This window comes from Hemitrygon akajei, chromosome 2 (genome assembly GCF_048418815.1).
Source record: "Hemitrygon akajei chromosome 2, sHemAka1.3, whole genome shotgun sequence".
Taxonomy (NCBI): Eukaryota; Metazoa; Chordata; class Chondrichthyes; order Myliobatiformes; family Dasyatidae; genus Hemitrygon; species Hemitrygon akajei.
The window spans coordinates 130,471,268-130,494,771 of record NC_133125.1 but is presented as its reverse complement, the minus strand read 5'-3'; the positions used below and the strand labels follow the sequence as shown (position 1 = coordinate 130,494,771).

At 44.0% G+C, this 23,504-nt stretch overlaps 1 protein-coding gene across 3 annotated transcripts in view; it reads right to left on the bottom strand.

Annotated features, from left to right (window-relative positions):
- The window catches only part of tbc1d4 (TBC1 domain family, member 4), a 286,904-nt gene that overhangs the window by 41,729 nt on the left and 221,671 nt on the right, over window positions 1–23,504 (bottom strand). For 2 of the 3 annotated variants that reach the window (XM_073027970.1, XM_073027981.1), the window contains one exon: window positions 17,021–17,179. The exons of the other annotated variant lie outside the window; for it this stretch is intronic. In XM_073027970.1, the coding sequence (XP_072884071.1) occupies window positions 17,021–17,179 (159 nt within the window). The remainder of the gene's footprint in view (window positions 1–17,020; window positions 17,180–23,504) is intronic. 3 annotated transcript variants of the gene reach the window in all.

Sequence of the window (23,504 nt, the reverse complement as noted above, 5' to 3'; positions counted from 1 at the left end):
AAGTGTTATTTAGTCCATCAAGCCAGAGGAACATCTGACATGATTTTTACAGCATGTCTACAGCAAACAGCATGTCAGAAGAAACCCAGGAACAAAACCTCCCACTTTATATGGCTTTCATAGACCTTACAAAAGCATTTGACTCTGTAAATTACCCTGCCTTTTGGCAGGTACTGCCCAAAATTGGGTGCCCAGAGAAATACCTCAAGATCCTGCAGCTCTTAGACAATGACATGAGTGCAACAATCATCAACAACAGCACCTTTTAAGGTTGAGACTGGGTCAAACGTGTGCATCATTGTCCCAACTCTCTTGCCGTTTTCATTGCAACCATTCGTCACCTCATAGGCAAAGACTTCCCACAAGGAGTGGGGAGGAAGGAAAAGGGAAGAGGGGGAGGGATGGGAAATGAGGAAATGAGGAAGGGGAAACAAGGAAGGAAGGAAGGAAGGAAGGAAGGAAGAGGCATCGGGATCAATGAGATCCACTGGATATGCTGGAGGCTCTGTGGTGTGGCATCCATGCTGGAGTCGGTACTGCCCCCGGTGTTCACTCAGCAGAAGGCAAGTTGTATTATGTTCGACGGCAGACTGCTGCAACATTCATGGAGTCGGGGACAATGATGATATTTTCTTGTGTTACTGTATTTTACTGCTATCTCATGTGTGCTTGCTATATTATACAGTGCCTATAAAGTATTCATTCCTTCCCCCCACCCCCTTGGAAGTTTTCATGTTGTTTTACAACATTGAATGACAGTGAATTTAATTTGGCTTTTTGACACTGATCAACAGAAAAAGACTCTTTCATGTCAAAATGAAAACAGATCTCTACAAAGTGATCTAAATTAATTACAAATATAAAAACACAAAATAATCGATTGCATAAGTATTCACCCGCTTCAAGCACTGCCTTCATGTCAAAATTCAGTAGATGCTCCTCTGGCAGCATCTGTGTGGATAAATCTCTATCAACTTGGCATATCCGGACACTGCAATTTTTCCCCATTCTTCTTTACAAAACTGCTCAAGCTCTGTCAGACTGCATGGGGATCATGAGTGAACAGCTTCTACAAATGTGAACAGCATCTTCAAGTCAATCTACAAATTCTCAATTGGATTGAGATCTGACTTGGCCACTTCAGGAGATTAACTTTGTTGTTTTTAAGCCATTCCTGTGTATCTTTGGCTTTGGTTCATCGTCTTGCTGAAAAACAAATCTTGTCCCAAGTCGCAGCAGACTGAATCAGGTTTTCCTCCAAGATTTCCCTGTATTTTGCTGCATTCATTTTACCCTCTATCTTCACAAGCCTTCCAGGTCTTGTTGCAGTGAAGCATCCCCACAGCATGATGCAGCTACCACCATGCTTCATGGTAGGGATGGTGTGTTTTGATAATGTGCGGTGTTTGGCTTGCCTCAAAAATAAAAGTTTAGTCTGATTGCCAAAAAGCTTAATTTTGGTTTCATCCGACCATAGAACTTGCTTCCGGCTGTCTTCAGAGTCTCCCACATGCCTTCTGGCAATCTCTGGACGAGATTTCATGTGAGCTTTCTCAACAGTGGCTTTCTCTTTGCCACTCTCCAATAAGCTGCGACTGATGAAGCACCCAGGCAACAGTTGTTGTTTGCACAGTCTCTCCCATCTCAGCCACTGAAATTTCTAACTCCTCCAGAGTTGTCAAAGGTCTCTCAGTCGCCTCCCTCACTAGTCCCCTTCTTGCATGGTCACTCAGTTTATGAGGATGGCCTGTTCTAGGCAGATTTACAGCTGTGCCATATTCTTTCCATTTCTTGATGATTGGCATAACTCCAAGGGATATTCGGTGACTTGGAAATTTTCTTGTATCCATCTTCTGACTTGTGCTTTATAACAACCTTTTCGTGGAGTTGCTTGGAGTGTTCTTTTGTCTTCATGGTGTAGTTTTTGCCAGGATACTGACTCACCAGCTGTTGGATTTTACAGATACAGGTGTATTTTTACTACAATCAATTGATTGATTTTGAAAATGAAAGAGATGGTTGTTGACTTCAGGAGGGCACGGAGCGACCACTCTCCACTGAACATCGATGGCTCCTTGGTAAAGAGCACCAAGTTTCTTGGTTTTCACCTGGCGGAGAATCTCACCTGGTCCCTCAACACCAGCTCCATAGCAAAGAAAGCCCAGCAGCATCTCTACTTTCTGCAAAGGCTGAGGAAAGTCCATCTCCCACCCCCCATCCTCATCACTTTCCACAGAGGTTGTATTGAGAGCATCCTGAGCAGCTGCATCACTGCCTGGTTCGGAAATTGCACCATCTCGGATAGCAAGACCCTGCAGCGGATAGTGAGGTCAGCTGAGAAGATCATCGGGGTCTCTCTTCCCACCATCACGGACATTTACATTACACCCTGCATCTGCAAAGCAAACAGCATTAAGAAGGACCCCACGCACCCCTCATACAATCTCTTCTCCCTCCTGCCGTCTGGGAAAAGGCTTCGAAGCATTCAAGCTCTCACAACCAGATTATGTAACAGTTTCTTCCCCCGAGCTATCAGACTCCTCAATACCCGAAGCCTGGACTGACACCTTGCCCTACTGTCCTGTTTATTATTTATTGTAATGTCTGCACTGTTTTTGTGCACTTTATGCAGTCCAGTGTAGTCTAGTGTAGCTTTCTCTGTGTTTTTTTTTACGTAGTTCAGTCTAGTTCTTGTACTGTGTCATGTAAACCATGGTCCTGAAAAACGTTGTCTCATTTTTACTACGTTCTGTACCAGCAGTTATGGTCGAAATGACAATAAAAGTGACTTGACTTGAAACACCTTGATTGCACACACGACTCCAAAAACAGATCTCCATCTAACTAATTATGTGACTTCTAAAACCAGTTGGCTGCACCAGTGATAATTTGTTGTGCCATATTAAAGGAGGCTAAATACTAATGCAATCAATTATTTTGTGTTTTTATATTTGTAATACAGTAGTTTAGATCACTTTGTAGAGATCTGTTTTCATTGTGACACAAAAGAGTCTTTTTCTGCTGATCAGTGTCAAGAAAGCCAAATTAAATCCACTGTGAATCAATGTTGTAAAACAATAAAACATGAACACTTTTTATGAGCACTGTATGTGCTATACGTGCTGTGTATGACTGTCGGTGCTGTGTTTTGTAACTTGGCCCCAGAAAAACGGTGTTTCATGGATATTCATGTATGGTTAAATGACAATTAAGCTTAAATTTGAACTTGAGGCTGCACAACCCCAGCAACAGCACTATAACACAGGATTACTTCAAAGAGAGAATCACTTGTCCTCATTGTTTCCTCTCAAGTTTGGAGGACGTTTTCTCAAACCAGCCTCCAGCCGAACAAGTGAGCTCACTGCACTGTGTCCCTCACAGGGCGAACAACAGAAAGAAAGAGTTACCTTTAAAGGCAATGTAATGCTGCTGATCAGGCCCAGGCAACTGCTGACTGCTCCTGCCAAGTATCGAGGCACCTCGACAGCTCCACCCTCGCAAAGCTGAGCTGTGGTCTGGACACAGGGCCATGAAATCAGCAGCTTGCACTCTCCTTTATCAGATCTGGAAGCGCATTCCACACCGTCAGCCTGGTCTGGCTCGGCAGCAGCAACAACAGACCACTGCAATCAGCAGGCCAGGATTCCTTACCAAATCTCTGTCGCTTGACAGAAAATCCTCTCGCCCAGGAGCAGAGCAAGCCGTGACTTGCCACACCTTTCGCCATTCTTCCTTTTATCCTAAACTTTCAGCCCTATCAGCACTCAAACTGTGAGGATAAACCGTCCCAAAGTCTACAATTCCTTTCATCTTTAGCCACGCCGACAACCAAAACAGCAGCACCTCACATTCATGTCGTGTTTCAACTGAATAAGCCAACTAGGGTCTGCACAAGGGCACTAACCGAGTGAAACCTGACACCAAGGAGGCAACAGGACAGCTGTGCAAAAACTTGGTCTGCATTTTGAGAAGTGCCTTAAAGTGAATTTTGGGATAGAGATGTGATTGGATGATACGGCAATTCAGAGCTCGAGTGATGAGGGTCCAATCCTGAGCCCTGAGGCTGACTGCATAAAGTCTGCACACAGATGCACGAGTTTCCTCCATGTGATCCAATATCCTCCCACTCCCAGAAATATGCACACTGGTGGCCATTGTGAACTGGCCCTCCCTGGGATATAATCTCTCAACTTATGGACACAGTCTACATATCAGAAAGCTCTTCAAAATGTACTGAATTCAAACGAGAGCCAATCTTGATAAAATAAGCATGTTTGCATGTAGCACAAAAAGCGCTGGAGGAACTCAGTGGGTCAGGCAGCATCTGCGGAAGGAAGTAGACAGCCTATGTTTTGAGTCAAGGCCCTTCGTCTGGACTGGAAAGGAAGAGGGGAGAGAGCCTGGATTGAGTGATGGGAAGGGAGAGCAAGAGGTGGCAGGTGACAGTTGGATCCAGGTGAAGGGGGGGAGGGGGAAGTAATAGGCAGATGAGGAGAGGAATAATGTCAGAAGCTGTTAGGTGATTGAGAGAAGCATCAAAGAGTTGAAGATGACAGAATCCGTCATGGCACTAGAGATTACAGATGTTGAAATCTGAAGCAGCACAAAAATCACTGAGGACCTCAGCGGGTCAGGAAGCAACAATAGAGTGAGAAAGGCAATCAATGTTTCAGGTTGAAGCAGGAAACAAAGAGAGCCAAGCTTCTAATGGAGTGTCCCCACAGTAATCAGACACTAACGACAAAGGCTGCCAGTTTCATCACAGGTGTGAGTATAAAGATGGATGCTGCATGGTCAGCATGGACTCGATGGGCCAAAGGGCCTGTTTCCATTTGGTGGATAAGGGGCAGTATCACAGAAAGCTACTGAGTCCTGAAAGGTCTGGACAGAATGGACGGCACAGCCTCAGAATAAAGCATCATCCTTTTCGAACTGAGATGAGGATGAATTTCTTCGGTCAGAGGGTGGCAAATCTCAAATTTGTGTCTACAGAGGGCTATGAAGGCCGAGCGATTGGGGGGTATTTAAGGCAGTGATTGATCGGTTCTTGATTGGTTAGGGGTTAAGATTAGATTAGATGAGCTTTGTTTGTTACACCTACATCGAAGCATACAGTGAAATATATCATTTGTGTCAAAGACCAACATAGTCTGAATGTGTGCTGGGGACAGCCAATGATGGTTGCGATGCTTCCAACATCAACATAGTCTTCCCAGAACATACTAACCCTTAGTAATGGATATAGTTTTGGAACGCAAAAACAAACAGAGTATTGGGGGGGAGATCATAGAAATCCCGTACAGACAGTGATGGAACTGAACCCCAATTGCTGGTGCTGTGAAGCATTATGCTAATCACTACACTACAATGTCGCTATATTACTGGTTATGGGAGCAAGATGGGAGAATGGAGTTGAGAGAAAACATAGCCATAACTGAATGAGGGTGCAGACTCGATGGGCCAAACCCTGGCGGCTGAATCCTCTACAACAAATGAAATAGGACGCAGAGGTCACAAGGCAGAGGTGAGGGGGTGGAGAAGAATCACCCAGATGGCGATGAAGAGTATCAAGAGAAGAGAGTGCGAATGGGACCGGCAGCCCACAGAGCGATACAAAAACAAGTGTGAGGATTTCAAAACTGAGGTTCTCCAGGGCTGATGTTGTAGCCAAGTGCTGGAAATGAAATGTAAAGGGTAAGTGCACAGTCAATGGCAGGACCCTTAACAATTCTGATGTAGAAAGGGATCTTGGGGTCCAAGTCCATAGTTCCCTGCATGTGGCTGCACTGTTGATTGGGTGGTAAAGAGTGAATGTGGCATGCTTGTCTTTATTAGTCAAGGCATTGGGTTTAAGTGTCAGGGAGTTACGTTGCAGTTTTATAAAATTCTGGTTAAGCCGCATCTGGATTAAATTTAAGTTTAAATGTCATTCAACCATACACACAAATACAGCCCTAATGAAACAGCATTCCTCTGAGGTCAAGGTGCAAAACCAACAGCCACACAGCACATATAACACGTATAATTATGATAGGAGAAGTACATACAATTACAGAATACAAAATTAATCATCTTGCCCAAGTCCCCGAGTGTCAAGGCCTGTAGGCTGACGGTGCATGGACGTTGCCCTGGAGGCATGCCTCTGCACGAACAGGCCCGCAGCGGTTCTCATCTCGTGCTAGAGCACCAGTTTGTCTTCTACCAAGTGAACACTGGTGGCCAGCACTGATGGGAGGGGCCAGCCCGCGACCCAGAGTGGGATGTGGAGGCTTTGGAGGACAGCACAGAAGAGGCATACTGACTGCTGGCTGACCGTGTGCTATAAGGAGGTTCTGGACAAACTAGGGTTGTTTTTTCTGGAGTAGTGGAGACTGAGGAGACATCTGGCAGAAGGGTCCTGCTGAAGGGCCTTGGCCCAAAATGTCCACTCTCCACCCTTTTCCATAGATGCTGCCTGGCCTGCTGAATTCCTCAGCATTTTGTGTGTGTTGCTTGGATTTACAGCAACTGCAGATTTTCTCTTGTTTGTGAGAAGTTTAAAAAGGTATGAGTATGGTTCTGGTCACTTCGTTATACTTATTTTTTTTATTGAGAAGAGGTCCTTCCAGCGCTTTGAGTCGTGCTGCCCAGCAATCCCCAGTTTAAACCTAGCCTAATCACGGGACAACTTACAATGATCAATTAACCCACAAACCAGTACGTCTGTTGGAGGAAACCAGAGTACTCAGAGGAGTTACAGGCAGAACATACAAACTCCTTACAGACAGAGGTGGGAACTGAACCCAGGTCAATGGTACTGTAAAGCATTGTGCTAACCGCTATACTACCATGCTGCTCAAGAACGTGGAAGGTTTAGGGAGGGTGCCGAGGAGATTTACCAGAATGCTGCCTGGTTCAGAGAGCGTATCTTATGAGAAATGGTTCAGCGAGCTTAGGCTTTTCTCCTTGGAGAGAAGGATGATGAGAGGTGATTTGATAGAGATGTATAAAGTGATAAGAGGCACAGATGGAGTGGACAGCCAGGGCCTTTTTTTCACCAGGATGGAAATGGTTAATACGTGAGGGCATAATTTTAAGGTAATTGGAAGAAGGTAGAAAGGGGATGTCAGAAGTTGTTTTTTTTTACACATAGAGAGTGGTATGTCCATATTATGCACTGGTGGGGGGAGAGGGGTGGTCGAGGCAGTTAGAAGTAGAATTAGTAGACTCTTTGATTGGCACATGCGTAAAAGAAACATGGAGGACTATGTGGGAGGGATTTTTAGATTGATCTTGGACAAAGTTAAAAGTTTGGCACAACATCGTGGACCAAATGGCATGTACTGTGCTTACTGTTCTATGTTCTATGAGAGGCAGAGACAGACAGTTGGTATCTTTTTCTCAGAGATTTTCCCCACAGGGGCAGAGGTGGGAGCCTGGAATGTGCTGCCTGGGGTGGTGCTGGAGACAGATATGGAAGAGGTGATTACAAATGTCCTAGATAGGCACACAGGGGACGGGGAATATGGACAGGCAAAAGTGATTACTTTAGTTAGCTGTTTAATTAGTCCGGCACAACATTGTGGGCCAAGAGCCTGTTCCTTGTGCTGTACTGTTCTATGTTACAGAAAGCAGCATGGGCCAAGGAACAAAGGAACAAAGGGTACCCAGCACTTGCACAAGTTCGGGCGTGAATTGCAGTATGCAGCGGATGCAGATGCTGGAATCTGGAGCAACAAAATCCATCTGCTGAAGGAACTCAGTGAGTCATACATCTGGGTCATGAATCAGGCTTTCAACCCAAAATATGGGCAATTTTGTTTCTCCCACAGATGCTCCTCGACACGGCGATTTCCTCCAGCACATTGTTTGTTGATTGCAACATAATGAATGAGTTCAAGTTAATGGACAATAGAAGACGAGGAAGGCATTCAAAAGGGCATCAGAATATTGAAGTGTAGAGCTAACAAGAGCAAGACAGCAAAGAAGTCACTGATATTTGGAGACTGAAAATGGTATTGTAAAGGGTGCTCTTTGAGTTACACCAGCATATAGGCTGCTTCTCCCCTTCTAAGGCTTCAATACAAAAATCTGAGGTTTAAAATATACTTAACCACAAACCAAATCCTCCCTCAGTAACAGAACTGTACGGCCACCTCTTGCACTAGGAAGTCCTGAAGAATTGTCTCAGCTCAAAACATCGATTATCTATTCGTTTCCATAGATGCTGCCTGACTTGGTGAGTTCCTCCCGCATTTTATGTGTGTGTCTTTGGATTTCCAGCATCTACAGACTTTTTTTGTGTTTACGATGGTGTTATTTTTGCAATAATACCTTGTTTTGCAGTCTTTTTTCCATTCACTGACTTGTATAATTTACATTTTGTGGGTTGTCTGAATGTACGTGCCTGTGATGATGCTGCAACTAAGTCTTCCATTCTTCTTGTACCTCACTAAACTTGTGCACATGACGATAGACTCGACTTGACCTGACTTAACATATGCCCATAGTGAGAGAAAACTCACTGTTAACTCCACTGATAATAACTCTTTTGCTGCAGGTAAAGTTGAGTACAGTATGACCCCAGAAAATAAATGCTGAATTCCACCAGGTCAAATTTTATTAAGCAAACGCACTTGTCTATAAATAGTCCAAATCCACTTTAGCCACTTCCCAAAGAGTGAATATACACCAGTTTAACAGTAAGTACAAATAGGTTAATAGATACTGCATCAGGACGATCATCTCACTATCCTTCCAAAGACAAAGCAGAAACTACTGCAAGCACTCAACGGGACAGGCCATGTCAGTGGGAGGAGAAAAAGAGTAAATGTTTCAGCTCAGAGACTCTTCATCAGAGCTGAAAAAAGACAAAAGAAACTGAACCCTCATGGGGTAAAATTGTACCCTACAGGGAAGGATGGTGAGGGAGTGAACGGTAGCATAGTAGTTAGCACAATGCTTTACAGTACCAGCAACTTGGGTTCAATTCCCACCACTGCCTGTAAGGGATTTGTACGTTCTCTCTGTGACAATGTGAATTTCCTCTGAGTGCTCCAGTTTTCTCCCACTGTCTAAGGATGTATGGGTTAGTAGGTTAATTGGTCATTGTAAACTATCCTGTGATTAGGCTAGGTTTAAATCAGCAGTTGCTGGGTAACATGGCTCAAAGAGCCAGAATGTCCTGTTCTGAGCTGTATCTCAATAAATAAATAAGTATAATGAAGCAACTAGAACCATAATCAACTTCGAACACAAGGAAATCTGCAGATGCTGGAAATTCAAGCAACACACACAAAACGTTGGTGGAACGCAACAGGCCAGGCAGCATCTATAGGAAGAAGTACAATTGATGTTTCGGGTCGAGACCCTTTGTCAGGACTAACTGAAAGGAAAGATAGTAAGAGATTTGAAAGTAGGAGGGGGAGGAGAAAATGTGAAATGAGAGGAGAAGACCGGTGGGGGTGGGGTGAAGCCAAGAATTGGAAAGGTGATTGGCAAAGCTGGAGAAGGGAAAGGATCATGGGATGGGAGGCCGAGGGAGAAAGAAAGGGGGAGGGAGATGGAGAACAGGAGGAGTGATGGGCAGAGAGTGAGAAAAAAAAAGGGGAGGGGGGAAAAATAAATATATCAGGGATCGGGTAAACTTCTGTCAGATCTCTCCTCGGTCTCTGCTACTCCAGAAAAAACAATCCTAGCTTCTCCACAATCTCCTTACAGCACGTGCCCCAGCAGCAAACAGATATGCCTCTTCTGCACCCTCCCCAAGCCTTCACATCCCGTACTGGTTTGGGTCCGAACCCACCCGGTGGCGCTGCTTTCCAGTGTTCGCTTGGTGCAAGACACGCTGGATTGCTGTCGTCTGCACTGCACTAGCACGTGATGAGAACTGCTGTGGGCCTGTTCCTGCAGAAACGTGGCTCTAGGGCAATATCCATGCACCATCAGTCTACAGCCCAGGACATGCAGGGACTCGGGGCTATATTGATAGAAACACGCTGGGAGCAGCCGTGAAGAACTGCAACATGGTGAGGACCGCGACACAGTGGGAGAGGTGGTAAGGGGAAAAGCTGTAAACAAAGATAGCTCAACGTCGAGTGAATCTTTGATTTTCTCTGTGCATCCAAACAACATTATTTCCATTTGAAGCATTGTGGGGTGTGGAGAGGTAATGGCTTAAGGGCAATGGAATGTGCAGAAATGAATTTACATCTTTGTGTATCTCTGATGATCTAGATAGAACTGCCGGCCTGAATTATCACCTCTCAATAACTTCCCAAAACAATGACCAGGCCACTGCTAAGGCCAGACAACCGTGACAAGCGACTACTGGACTGCAGATGCTCCCTGATTTAGAAAAGGATTGTATTCATTCAAAACATTTTGTTAAGCAAAATGTCATAAAAAGGCTGCACAAAATTCCATGTATTTTAGTTCATATTGAGAATGTGAAGAGGGTAAGGGATACGTGTGGAAGGGGTGGGCGAGGGGTAAGTGTAGCAAAATATGTAGGCAGGACCAGGGAGAGGATACATCATTGGGGAAGTGTAGGAGAACAGGGAACAGGTAGCTAAATTAAGATTCCAGACAGCATGTGGCAACTACAAAGAAGAGGAACCTTGCGACCACAAGACAATGTGTTCGGCAAAGCATTTTGAGCTATATACCTATTTCCAGTGTTTTGTTTGCGTCCATACCCATTCCAAGTATTACGCTTGCGTCTATGCTTATTCCGAGTATTTCGCGTGCTTAGCTATGCAATAGCCAATCAATTGATGGATTTGAATCGGTAACCATATTTGCGAATGTAGTACCCTGCTTTTGGGTATAAGTATGACCTTTGTAAACCGACAAATTGGGAGTTGGCTACCTTACGCCCGAAGTGCGTGGGGCTGCGAACTCCTCTCTGAATAAAAACCGCTTCAGAGGTAATTTTGTGTCTCTAGTGTTTTTCCTCAACTGAGCAGGTTAATAATTTCAGGTTGACAATATGACCATAAGACATAAGATTTAGGAGCTGAATTAGGTCACTTGTCCTATCGAGCCTGCTCAGCCATTTCATCATGGCTGATCCAATTTTCCTTTCAGCCCCAATCTACTGCCTTCTCCCCGGATCCCTTCATACCCTGACCTTTCAAGAAACTATCAACCTTAAACCCAAATTTATCTGATCAATGTTTTCGATGTAATCAAGAAATTGGTACTTTTTTACACCCTACTTGGTCATGTTTTAAAATTCAACCTTTTTGGACAAATTTAAGAGTTTTATTGGAACAAATTATTGGAACACAACTTCCACATAACCCAATATTATTTTTACTAGGTGATATTGAAGGGATAAAACCGAAACCTAAATTGAACAAATATCAGAAAGAATTCATAAAAATTGCATTGGCAGTAGCCAAAAAGGCTATTGCAGTTACTTGGAAATTGGATTCATACTTAAGAATGGATCGTTGCAAGAATGAAAAAAATTACTTATAATTTAAGTAATTAAATTAAATTTAAATTAAAGATGGGAAAAAATTACTTATAATTTAAGAAATAAATATGACATATTTCTGAAAATTTGGTGCCCTTATTTACAAAAGATAGGATTAAATATATAGGTGCTCTGAAGATAAAGTTATTGGTCATCTGGGGAAAGAAACAAATATATATATATATTAAAGCTATTTTGAATTCCATGGAGCATGTGGGGATCTTCCGATATCCAGGCAGTCTCTCTTTCTTCTTTCTTTTTTTCCTTCTTTCCTTTTTTTCTCTTTTTTTATATATAGGGATATGTTAGGGGGGAGGGGTTAAAGGGAGGGAGGAGGGTTGATATTATTCTATTCTACTCTATGTAACCTATTTGGAAATTTAATTTAAAAAAAATTTTTTTAAAATAAACTATCAACCTCTGACTTAAATGTATATAAAGAGTTAACCTCTACAACCGCCTGTGGCAAGAAATCCCACAGATTCACACTCTCTGGCTAAATACATTCCTCCTCATCTCTGTTCTGAAAGGACGCCCCTCTGTTCTGAGGCTGTGTCCTTTGGCCCTAGACTCTCCCACCAGAGAAAACATCCTCTCCACATCCACTCTATCGAGGTCTTTCAACATTCAGCTAGGCCTCCCTCAGTGTGTTCTTATGCAAGGAGAGTGACATTCTAAACATGAGAGCAAAAAGTAGCTTTATAAACTGAAGGCATGTACCTTAAGAGACAATGATGTAATAACATAAATCAGTGAATTATTGTATTGAACTATTAAACCAATAAATAATTTAAGACTGAGACCATGAGAAATTCCATCCCACAGGGTCCAAGGTACAGGTTTAGCCACACCCTTACTGAATGCTAGAGACTTCAGGGGCATCCTAGTCCTGCGTTCATTCCCTCCGTCCTTACACACCTACTGTCAGATGTGGAACAATGGTTTAATATACTAGTCCCACAAGATACAGCTGAAAGACATCAGGGAAAGCTGCTCTGTGAGAAAGAAATAGCACCACGCATGACGGAATAAAAGAGCAAAGTAGGAACTGAGTTTGGAAATGTCAACACTTTAAAATTTTTGGGATGAAAATCAGGCCAGTGACACAGTGCTGTGCAAGCATAAGTTTCTTGGCATACCGTATTACCAGCCAGTGTTCAGGCACTTGGTATGAGATGATTTATCATTGGATGAACCAAACGGCAGCTGACACGATCTGTCATACTGTTGCAGCATTCTTTGCAAAATCAAACCCCTGCAAAGCTGGTGGATTCGTAGCAGGGGCTGGGAGAAGAACGTAGATTACTGTCACAGTGCCCTGGTAGCCACAATAGACTACCCATGACACAACAATATGTCAAGCTTACCATGGTGCCTGACATGGGCAACCTCTGCCATCTGCAGCAAAGTAGTTACGTTTTGCAAGTCTTTGATGTTGTACAAAGGATAAAGATTGCCTGCTTAGATAAAGCAATGCCACAGGAGTGGGAGTACTGTCAGAACACCCAGGGTTTTCCAAGTGCTGGAAGAATAGAGATGCATTTGCCTCAATGTGTGTAGCCCCATTCAATTGACTGATGTGCCATGAAATGTCCAAAAATGACATTCCTCAGTGCTTGGACACTCCCTGAATCAAATGGGAGAAACAGAAAGTGGAACTGAATTGAATTGAATTGAATTTCGGTGTATTGTCATTTAGAAACCACAACTGCAATCCAGTTAAAAAAAGAAACAACATTCCTCCAGAATGATGTCACAAAAACACATGACAAAACAGACTACACCAGAAAATCCACATAACGTTTGGCAATCCCCAAATCCAAGTCCGGAGAGGCTGCTGCGTATTAATATCGCGCTACCATCTTAGCGCTTACCCCGGAAAGGAGCTCCAAATCCACCAGACAAAACAAGACTACCCAGACACACCAAGTCAGGAGACCAACTTTACCACCCAACAAACCAAAAACTAAAGCTACAAGACCTACACAAAACCACATAGTTACAAAGAGTTATCGTTAACATATAGTTACAACAGTGCAAACAATACCATAATAACATAATAGTCCAAAGATGATAAAAGACTATAAGTTCGAAAGAAACCACCACACAGTTTCCACAAGTCCTCAGGGTTCCGATAGACTCGTCATCCCACGCAGGCGGCAGAAGGGAATACCCCCGCTATGGACTTCCATGGCGCCGCCCGACTCAGCCTCGCAGACACAACACACAGTGAAAGTGCCCCGACCACAGCGGGCTCCGAGTCCGTCAAACCTCCGAGCCTCCGACCATCCCCTCCGGCACAGCCTCTCCTAGCACCATCCTCTGCCAAGCGCACTACGACGCCCCCACCACTGGCCACTGGCAACGCGACCCCGAGGACTGGGGGCCTGTTCTTCCCAGCAGAGACCGGGACCTCACAACAGCAGCAGCAACGAAGAAAGCCTTCCTGGAGATTTCCAGATGTTCCTGCGTGCTCCCACATCCATTTTTCATCAGGTTAGGATTGTGCATGGCATCCCGCTTGACAAAGAACATATATCAACTCCGGAGAGGCTGCTGCAAACTGTGTTGCGCCGCCATCTTGAATTGAATTTGGATTTTGTTTCTCAAGTAAGCAGTTTCTCCTTTGCAATTGGGTCTGCCAGTATCCCAGTCAAAGAGCTGGAACATCTCCTTATCGACTCGTCCTGCTGCCTCCAAGGTTACAAGCCATGTTCAGCAAATGCAGAGGTTGAGAGCCCTGTCGTGGTCAAGTCCAATGTTACAAGTAGCGCCTTTTACGGGCAGAGGAGATCCCAGGAAATCTTCACCCAAGCTTGTTAAGCCCCAGTATGGGATATGCTTTGTTTTACCTCCAGTAAAGATTTACTCCTTCCTCTACTGCATCAGGTGTGATATACATCAATATTTTGAGGTGAAAGCACTCTTCTATTTCGTGAACACCTGTATAGCTCCTGAAGACCAGCAACAGAATCTCAGCCTCAAAGGCAGGAGGGTTACCCTTTGTGATATGGTACACGTCTATGTTCCCCTTGTCATCACGATGTACCTCTGCCCATTTGACTGCGGACCCGTGTTGTCACTGGACGTTCCTCTAAGTGCCGTCTTGACCAGCTTCACTATTAAGCTCTGTGGGTTCAATGCAGGAAAAAGACACTGAGGTGGTAACTCTGCCACGATTTTAGGGAATAACAGAGACAATGTGGAAGGGCTAATTGGATTTTTTTCCTTTCCTTTATATACGTTACATCTTCTCTGTAAATGTTTCATTGTGTCCCCTGCTATTAGAGTGGCCATGACAATCATAATATCTATTACAACCCCAAGAACTTGTTCTTGCCCCATCCCTCTCGACCCTTTCCCAAACCCTCCAAGCTGAAGATCCCCCAGATAAGACACAAAGACAGATCAAGTAAGTAGCCTTCCCATTACATTACCTTTAGAGCAGTTCAAGAGACATGTCCAGACTAGGAAATCATCTGGAAGTATGCTCACACAAGCAACAAAACTGACACCAAGTAATTCCTGTCAATCCTTTGCCTTGACTTCTTATCCCCAGTTATTATCTATGTAATAACACAGTCGGATGATGGTTATTCTCTTTTCAAGTTCAAGTACTTACAAAGAGAAAAGAAAACAGCTTTCATCCGACTGGTGCATTGTACTTTCTCACGTTTCCCAGAATAAGTCAAATTCTCAGAAACCCGTCCATTCCCAAAGTTCTTCACTCTTACATGCAAGCACTGTGGTACTACATAAACAGAATTGGATGGAAGTTCACCGACATCACTGCAATCTGTGGTTTCTTTAGCCAAATGTTTTCAACTTTGATCAAGTCGAGCAATGATCCTCCCACTATTAAATTTGCTTTGCCAGGACCCAAGAGGTCAACCATATCATTAAATCATTTGAAGGACTTCACTGGAGAATTGTCCAGTCAATGCATATGACAGAAAGGATTATACATATAAACACGTTTTTAAAACTAGCACAGAAAATCCAAGTATATCCTTCCAGCTCATCTGACAAGTCATGGATGCCTTTACTCAGTGAAGTAAATAAAGCCATCTAAAGTTAAATTCTCCCATTACTGACCATCAGTTTTCAACATTTTAACATTCTTATCCTTATAATCAGGGTAAAAATTCCTCCTATTTTAGTTATTTTCCTCCTTGAACTTCCTTAGTCCTTGCTGTTCATGCCAAGAAAGCTGGTTGCTCTCAATTCCTAGCCATGTCCATTTTAAGCCAAACTCCAGAGAATCTGTCTCCAAGTGATGAGGTAATTGGATTTCTGTGCAATCAGCATGTTAAATTGTACAGCAAGTTTTTCCTTTGTTTAGTACTTAATAAAAGGGAATTCTTCGTCTTTTATATAACAGTGGAATTAATAAACTGGTTTCTCCACTGAGGAACGGACAGTCACACTCTTTTCTAAATGTCAAACTAACTCAGTGATACGAACCCAATGGACTCACATTCTCCCTACAGCAGTGCATCTCCATTCAGTGTCTCCCTCGGGTAGAGAACAGGACTTCACTGCCACTGGACCTCCCACACAGGTCTGCTGTGCCTCGAGGCTTTCATCTACTGGGAACACAGCTACTTGCAATATATACTCTTGTTTCTGGAGGTGCTGCCGATTTGGTTTCAGGTCAGATGAGGAAATACTTAAAACTCTCAAAGAAACCTTTCAACTTAAAGCTGGATTCTCACCATCTCAGGTATCAATTTATTTTTCTGTTAAAATATTATAATAAATCTGCTAACTTGTTCCAATCCACTTCAAAAGATTTATTTTCTGTATATGACAGAATTATTTCCACTGGGGGAAAATGTATTAAAATCTTAAATGTTCAGTCTGCAGAACAAAATAGTGATTTTAATATAAATAGCTAGTTCTACAGTCAAGGACATTATTAACTATAGCAATTATGTTAGGACTGACAATATTAAGTTACATTGGTGTGCATGACGTGGTGAGCCTCGTTTTTAAACGTACTTCATATCATTAAATTATACCAGTTCAATGACTCATCGTCACTTGCCAGCCTTTCTTTCCAAAGCCCTCAATAGGTTTTCCTATCAAAAACCTATCACATTCCGGTGGAATCCTCTGCAAGTGATTTCTTACATGTGATTTCTTATTGAAATGCTTTCCAACACTGAAAAATGATTCGTCTTGGCTCCTACTACAGTGAACTCGTTCTGGGTCGCTTGGTGGTTGCCTGCAAATCGTATAGTGCTTCTGAGATTTGATTCCATGGACTAGGACTTCAGAAACAGGGAACGCCACATTCAGCCAGTGTTGAACTGTCCGGGTGGGGCAGTTGACCCAGGACAAATTGTTGCCCTGTGCAGTTTACACCGAAGCAGAAGCGAGCTACGAAGTGTAAGCTTGCTGCGGTAGACTCAGAAACATTATTTCAGGGCAGGCCACAGCTATTAGAGCATCAGAGAGACAGCGACACACATCTGGTGCAGACACAAGCACATCAGTTAGTCCGGTGCACCGGGAACAGGTGCAGCATTATGGCAAGCAGGCTTCAGCCGCTCTCACCTCTTGGGGCTCCCGCTGTCCGACTGCAGGTGCAGCAGCTTGCCCGAATTGGTGTAAAAGGACTTCAGGAAGGAAGGGGCAGATAGGGAGGCAGGAAGGCTGTTGGAACTGGATTCGCCTTCGGAGTCACATCGACTGCGTCTCACGATGTTGATGGGGCTGCGCGAGGGCAAAATGGAGAAAACAGGAAAACACAAGAGACAGAAAGAAAAATTTCAGCAGTCACATCGTAGAGGTGAGACAGTAGTTTCACCAAATGAAAAGGGTCCCTTCTACAAAGAGGAAATTAAACGAGTTCCCCAAGAGAGATGAGAAAACAATAGATCTCTTAACATATACAGAACAAGAGACATTTGACGTGGGTTAACAATTTGAGCACTGATTAACGAAATGCCTCCTGATCATTAATCTGCCTTTTCTCAACAACATTTAAAATTCAAATTGACAATAAAAAGAAAGGATATCTTGGATGTCATTTCCCGCAGGTTAACCCAATAATGACAGGTGAACCCATGTTGACTTTACAATGTACTCCCTCTCTCTCTTCTTTTCAGTTTCTCTCTCTCTCTTGCCTCTTTCTATCTTTGCTCCCCTCTTTGCTTAGAACATTGAACAGTACAGCACCTTTGGCCTATGATATTATGATGACCCTTTAATATAATGATTTAATATAATGATTTCCTCCTACATAACCCTCCACTTTTCTTTCATCTCTGTGTTTATCTAAGAATCTTTTAAATGCCTCTAATGTATCTGTCTCTATCACCATCACAGGCAGCACATTCTACACACGTACCACTCTTTGCATAAAAAAACCTACCACTAGCATCCCCCTTAAGATGTCTTTCAATGAGCTTAAAATTATGTCCTCTTGTAATAGCCAATTCCACCCTGGGAAAAAAAACTCTGGTTATCCACTCTATGAACACCTTCTGCTATCTAAAATATCTCTTATCAAGTCACGTCTTGTTGTTTGTTTCAAAGAGAAAAGCACGTGCTCACTCAGCCTTTCCTCATAAGACATGCTCACTAATCCAAGCAGCAGCCTGATAAATCTCCTCTGCCTCCTTTCTAATGCTTCTACATCCTTCCTATTACGAGACGACCAGAACTGAACACAATACTCCAAGTGTAGTCTAACCAGTGTTTTATTGAGCTGCATCATTACCTCACAGCTCTTGAATTCACTGCCCCAACTAATGAAAGCCAACGCACTGCACATCTTCTTAATCACCCTATCAACTTGCATTGCAACTTCGAAGGATCTACGGCCGTGGATCCCAAGATCCCTCTGTTCTTCCACACTGCTAAGAATCCTGCCTTCAATTCAATTTTCCAACAAGTTGCACTTTACAGTTCTCTAGACTGAACTACATCTGCCACTTCTCTACCCAGCTCTGTATCCTATCAATGTCCTGATGTAGTCTACAACATTCTATAGCACCACCAGCAAAATACTGGAAGAATTCAACAGGACAGGCAGCATCTAGGGAGGGGAATAAACAGTTGAAGTTTGGGTCTTGTTCCAAAATGCATCTGTTTATTCCCAAGATGCCTCAGTGTTGTTCTCGATTTCCAGCACTTTGCAGAATCTCTGCACAACACTACTAACTTTCATCTCTCTTTCTCTCTCTCTCTTCCCCTCCTCTCTTTATCTCTACCCCTCTCTTCCCTATGGCTCTCTCTCCCTCAAATCACTTCTCTCACATTCAACTTCTCTCACATTCAGTAAACAGGACTCGTGCTTCTGAGCCAGCAGAATAATTAATGCTGGCAGTACTGTGGGTGTGCTGCACTGTCAGAAGTGCCACTTTACAGATCATATGTTTAGTTAAGACTCCACCTGTTCTCTTTACCAAGTGTAAAAAATTATGCTGGGGAGCTACCTTCAGCGTCTTGGTCAAAATTTGTCTTTCTTACTAAAGTAAGTTTTGGTGACTGCTGTTTATTTGAGTTTTCTTTCTGTAAATTGACTGCTGTTTTCCATTTTACAGAGTTGCTTACATACAGCAGATATACTGTTAATCTAGTAAGTTTGTGATTTTAGTGGTGCTGGACCAGTAGGTTTTCCAGATTATTACATGGTACTTCTATTGATATTCCAACATATTTTTAATCCACGTCTTTCGAATTTGATGAGATGAGGCCTCTGTTGGACAGAGTCGACCATGGACCTTGCATCCTAGCTGTCTAGATACGCAAGTCTAGGCAGTACGATATGGAGAGCAAGCTGTTGCTCGTGTAGCAAGCTCCCCCTCTCCACGCATCTGAAGAAGCCAAAGGAACGGCAGATACCGATACACCAGCAGCGTCACAGGAGTTGCCAGTCAGTGTTGAACTCAATGTACAACTCCTTTAGGGACTCCAGCTCCGGATTTTTCCCTCAGAGTTTACTCCCAAGTCCTTCCCCATGAGTGGGTACTGCTGCAAGGCAGCAGGGATTTGAGATCAGAGAGTTGCCTCTCCTAGGTGAGCTGCCAACCACGGCTGATGAGCCCCATCTGCCCATTAGTTTTTAGTGAACTGCTTGTGTAAAGGGAGTTCAGGGAACAAAGCACTGACACATTTCAAGGAAGTGCAGAAAACAGAGCTTAAACAGAACAGGGGCGCCAGGAAATTGTAAGGTAATGTGGGGTCTTCAGTTAGTGGAAGAGAACACAGGAAATGGGGCCTCAAGAAAGCAGAAAGGAGCTTAGGAACCAGGACCCTGGTTAGTCAGAAGGGATCATGGGAACCTAGTCCTTAGTGATTTGAAGGGAGCACAGGAACTGGGGCCCCAGTGAGTGGAAAAGTGTTTAGGAACTAGGGCAAACATGAGGAAATCTGCAGATGCTGGAAATTCAAACAACAATACACACAAAATGCTGGTAGAACACAGCAGGCTAGGCAGCATCGATAGGGAGAAGTGCTGTCGATGTTTTGGGCCGAGACCCTTCGTCAGGACTAACCGAAAGGAAAGATAGTAAGAGATTTGAAAGTAGTGGGGGGAGGGGGAAATGCGAAATGATAGGAGAAGACCGGAGGGGGTGGGATGAAGCTAAGAGCTGGAAAGGTGACTGGCGAAAGTGATACAGAGCTGGAGAAGGGAAAGGATCATGGGACGGGAGGCCTCAGGAGAAAGAAAGGAGGGGGGGGGGAGCACCAGAGGGAGATGGAGAACAGGCAAACAACGAAATATGTCAAGGATGGGGTAAGAAGGGGAGGAGGGGCATTAACGGAAGTTAGAGAAGTCAATGTTCATGCCATCAGGTTGGAGGCTACCCAGCCGGTATATAAGGTGTTGTTCCTCCAACCTGAGTTTGGATTCATTTTGACAATAGAGGAGGCCATGGATAGACATATCAAAATGGGAATGGGACGTGGAATTAAAATGTGTGGACACTGGGAGATCCTGCTTTTTCTGGCGGACCGAGCATAGGCGTTCCGCGAAACGGTCTCCCAGTCTGCGTCGGGTCTCACCAATATATAAAAGGCCACACCGGGAGCACCGGACACAGTATACCACACCAGCCGACTCACAGATGAAGTGTCACCTCACCTGGAAGGACTGTCTGGGGCCCTGAATGGTGGTGAGGGAGGAAGTGTAAGGGCAGGTGTAGCACTTGTTCCGCTTACAAGGATAAGTGTCAGGAGGGAGATCGGTGGGAAGGGATGGGGGGGACGAATGGACAAGGGATCCCTGCGAAAAGCAGAAAGGGGGGAGGGAAAAATGTGTTTGGTAGTGGGATCCCGTTGGAGGTGGCGGAAGTTACGGAGAATTATATGTTGGACCTGGAGGCTGGTGGGGTGGTAGGTAAGGACAAGGGGAACCCTATCCCGAGTGGGGTGGCAGGTGGATGGGGTGAGGGCAGATGTGCGGGAAATGGGAGAGATGCGTTTGAGAGCAGAATTGATGGTGGAGGAAGGGAAGCCCCTTTCTTTAAAAAAGGAAGACATCTCCTTCGTCCTGGAAAGAAAAGCCTCATCCTGAGAGCAGATGCGGCGGAGACAGAGGAATTGTGAGAAGGGGATAGCCTTTTTGCAAGAGACAGGGTGGGAAGAGGAAAAGTCCAGGTAGCTGTGAGGGTCTGTAGGCTTATAGTAGATATCAGTAGATAGGCCGTCTCCAGTAGATAGGAACTAGGGCCCTGGTTAGTTAGATGGCAATGTGGGAACCGAGGCCTCTATTAGCAAAAGGGAACATGGAAGCCAGGGCTCTGACATGTAGAACAGACGATGGGAACCGGGGTCCTGGTGAGTGAACCAATGCGTGGGATTCGGTACCAAGTGAGCCTAATGCCAAACTATCAGAATTCAGGAAAAGCTGGATGGTGGATTATTGGATTTTACTGTATTAGCATCCAACAATAATGAGTGGGGCCTTTAAACTCAGTACCAGTCAAAAGAAGCAGAGTTTGCAGAAATCAAAAGCTGCCTGCCACCAACACACTAGCACCTGCATTTCTACCATCGGGCAGGTAAGCTGTTCAGCCACACCACCCTCCCACAACCACTTAAGCAGCCTTCGTTGGAAATCTTTTTAATAGACATCCAAATTATTTTCTTCAATAGTGATATTTTTAGAGACACCAATGATGCACAGAGCAGAGGGATTTGTCCTCCATTCCAGGTGACTCGGGGACAATCTTAAGAGATAATGTTAACTTTTAGTATTTATGGCCTGTATGCTTCGCATTTTTATAATTCTGGGATGAAAAGAAATGGCTTTTGTTAAGTCAGGGAGGGAAATGCCCCACGGTTGGAGTCTCCCAGAGTCAGAACTTTAACAGCAGTTTCTAATCCAGCTACAATGGAATGGACTGCAGTCAAAATAGCACGACAGATGCAATGCTTGCTTGGATGCCCAATATTTGCTTCATGGGGTTTCTGAGCAGCAACTTATCTAGGAATTTGGGGCATCTTGAGCTTAAACATCTGATAGCAAAGTACAGGTCGGCACCTCAGCTGCATCTTTAACCACCAAAGGGTGTCAGTGAAGCTCTGTTGGAAGTGTTGTCCATGATGGAGGATTGACAGTGCTCCAGTTAGAGGTGAGAGTAAGCTGGGGTGGGCTGATTTGGAATTCCATTCGGGAAGTGGCCAATGTTATCAGTGCACATGGATTAAATCAGCACTGGCAGCGATACGGCCATACTGGCAAGGAATCTATCTACACCTCCAGGAGCATCCCAGTTTGTGTATGGATATTATCATGATAATGATCACACAATCCTCTCCATGTTTAGTGCTATTCATTAAGAGATGTACAATATTGATAAAAGTTCGCTCCCCTATTTTCCTTTACATTTTTTCCATACCTGGAGGACCGTGGCCCTGGTGTCTCTTTCAAAAGGCAACACTTTTCACAACGAAGCACTCACCACAGAACCATAAGGCATAGAAGCACCAAGTCTGCTCTGCCATTTGATCATGGCTGACTTATTTTCTCTCTCAAACTCCATTCTCCTGTCTTCTCCTCGTAACCTTTGATGCCCTTACTAATCAAGAACCTATCAACCTCCACTTTAAGTATACCCAATGACTCAGCCTCTACAGTTGTCTGTGGCAATGAATTCCACAGATTCACCACCCTCTGGCTAAATAAATTCCTCCTTATCTCTGTTCCAAAAGGATATCCTTCAAGACTTAGGTCCTAGACCTTCCCTGTATTGGAAACATCTTCCCCATATCCAATCTAGGTAGACATTCAAATATTCAGCAGGTTTCAATGAGATCCTAAACACAAGAGATTCTGCAGAAGCAACACAACGCAAGATGCTGGAGGAACTCAGCAGGTCGGGCAGCACCCGTGGAAAGGAACAAAGATTTGATGCTCCCAACCAAGACCTTTCATCAAGACTTTCTGACCTGATGTGCTGAGATCCTCTATCATTTTGTATGTGATTCCAAACTCCAATGAGTACAGGCTCAAAGTCATCAACCGCTCCTCATATATGTATCTTTTTATACCTGGGATCATACTCGTAAACTTCCTTTGGACCCTCTCCAATGCCAGCACATCCTTTCTTTGACATGGGCCTAAAACTGCTCACAATACTCCAGAAGTGGTCTGACCAACACCTTGTCAAGCCTCAGCATAACATCCTTGCTTTTATATTCTAGTCCTCTCAAAATGATTGCCATCAGTGAATTTGCCTCCCTTACTACCAACCCAATCAGCAAATTAACCTTTACGGAATTTTGCACAAGGACTCCCAAGTCACTTTGCACAACAGGGTTCTGTTCATGTGTAGATTACACTCTAAAAGCTCTCCATTTATAAAGTAGTCTACATCTTTATTCTTTCTACCAAAGTGCACAACCATACTCTTCCCTACACTGTATTCCATCTACCACTTCTTTGCCCATTTCCTGATCTATACAGTTCCTACTGCAGGCTCCCTGCTTCCTCAGCACTACCTGCCCCTCCACCTATGTTTGTATCATCTGCTAATGTAGCTATAAAGCCATCAATTCCATCAGCAGCATTGATTTTGTGTCCAGG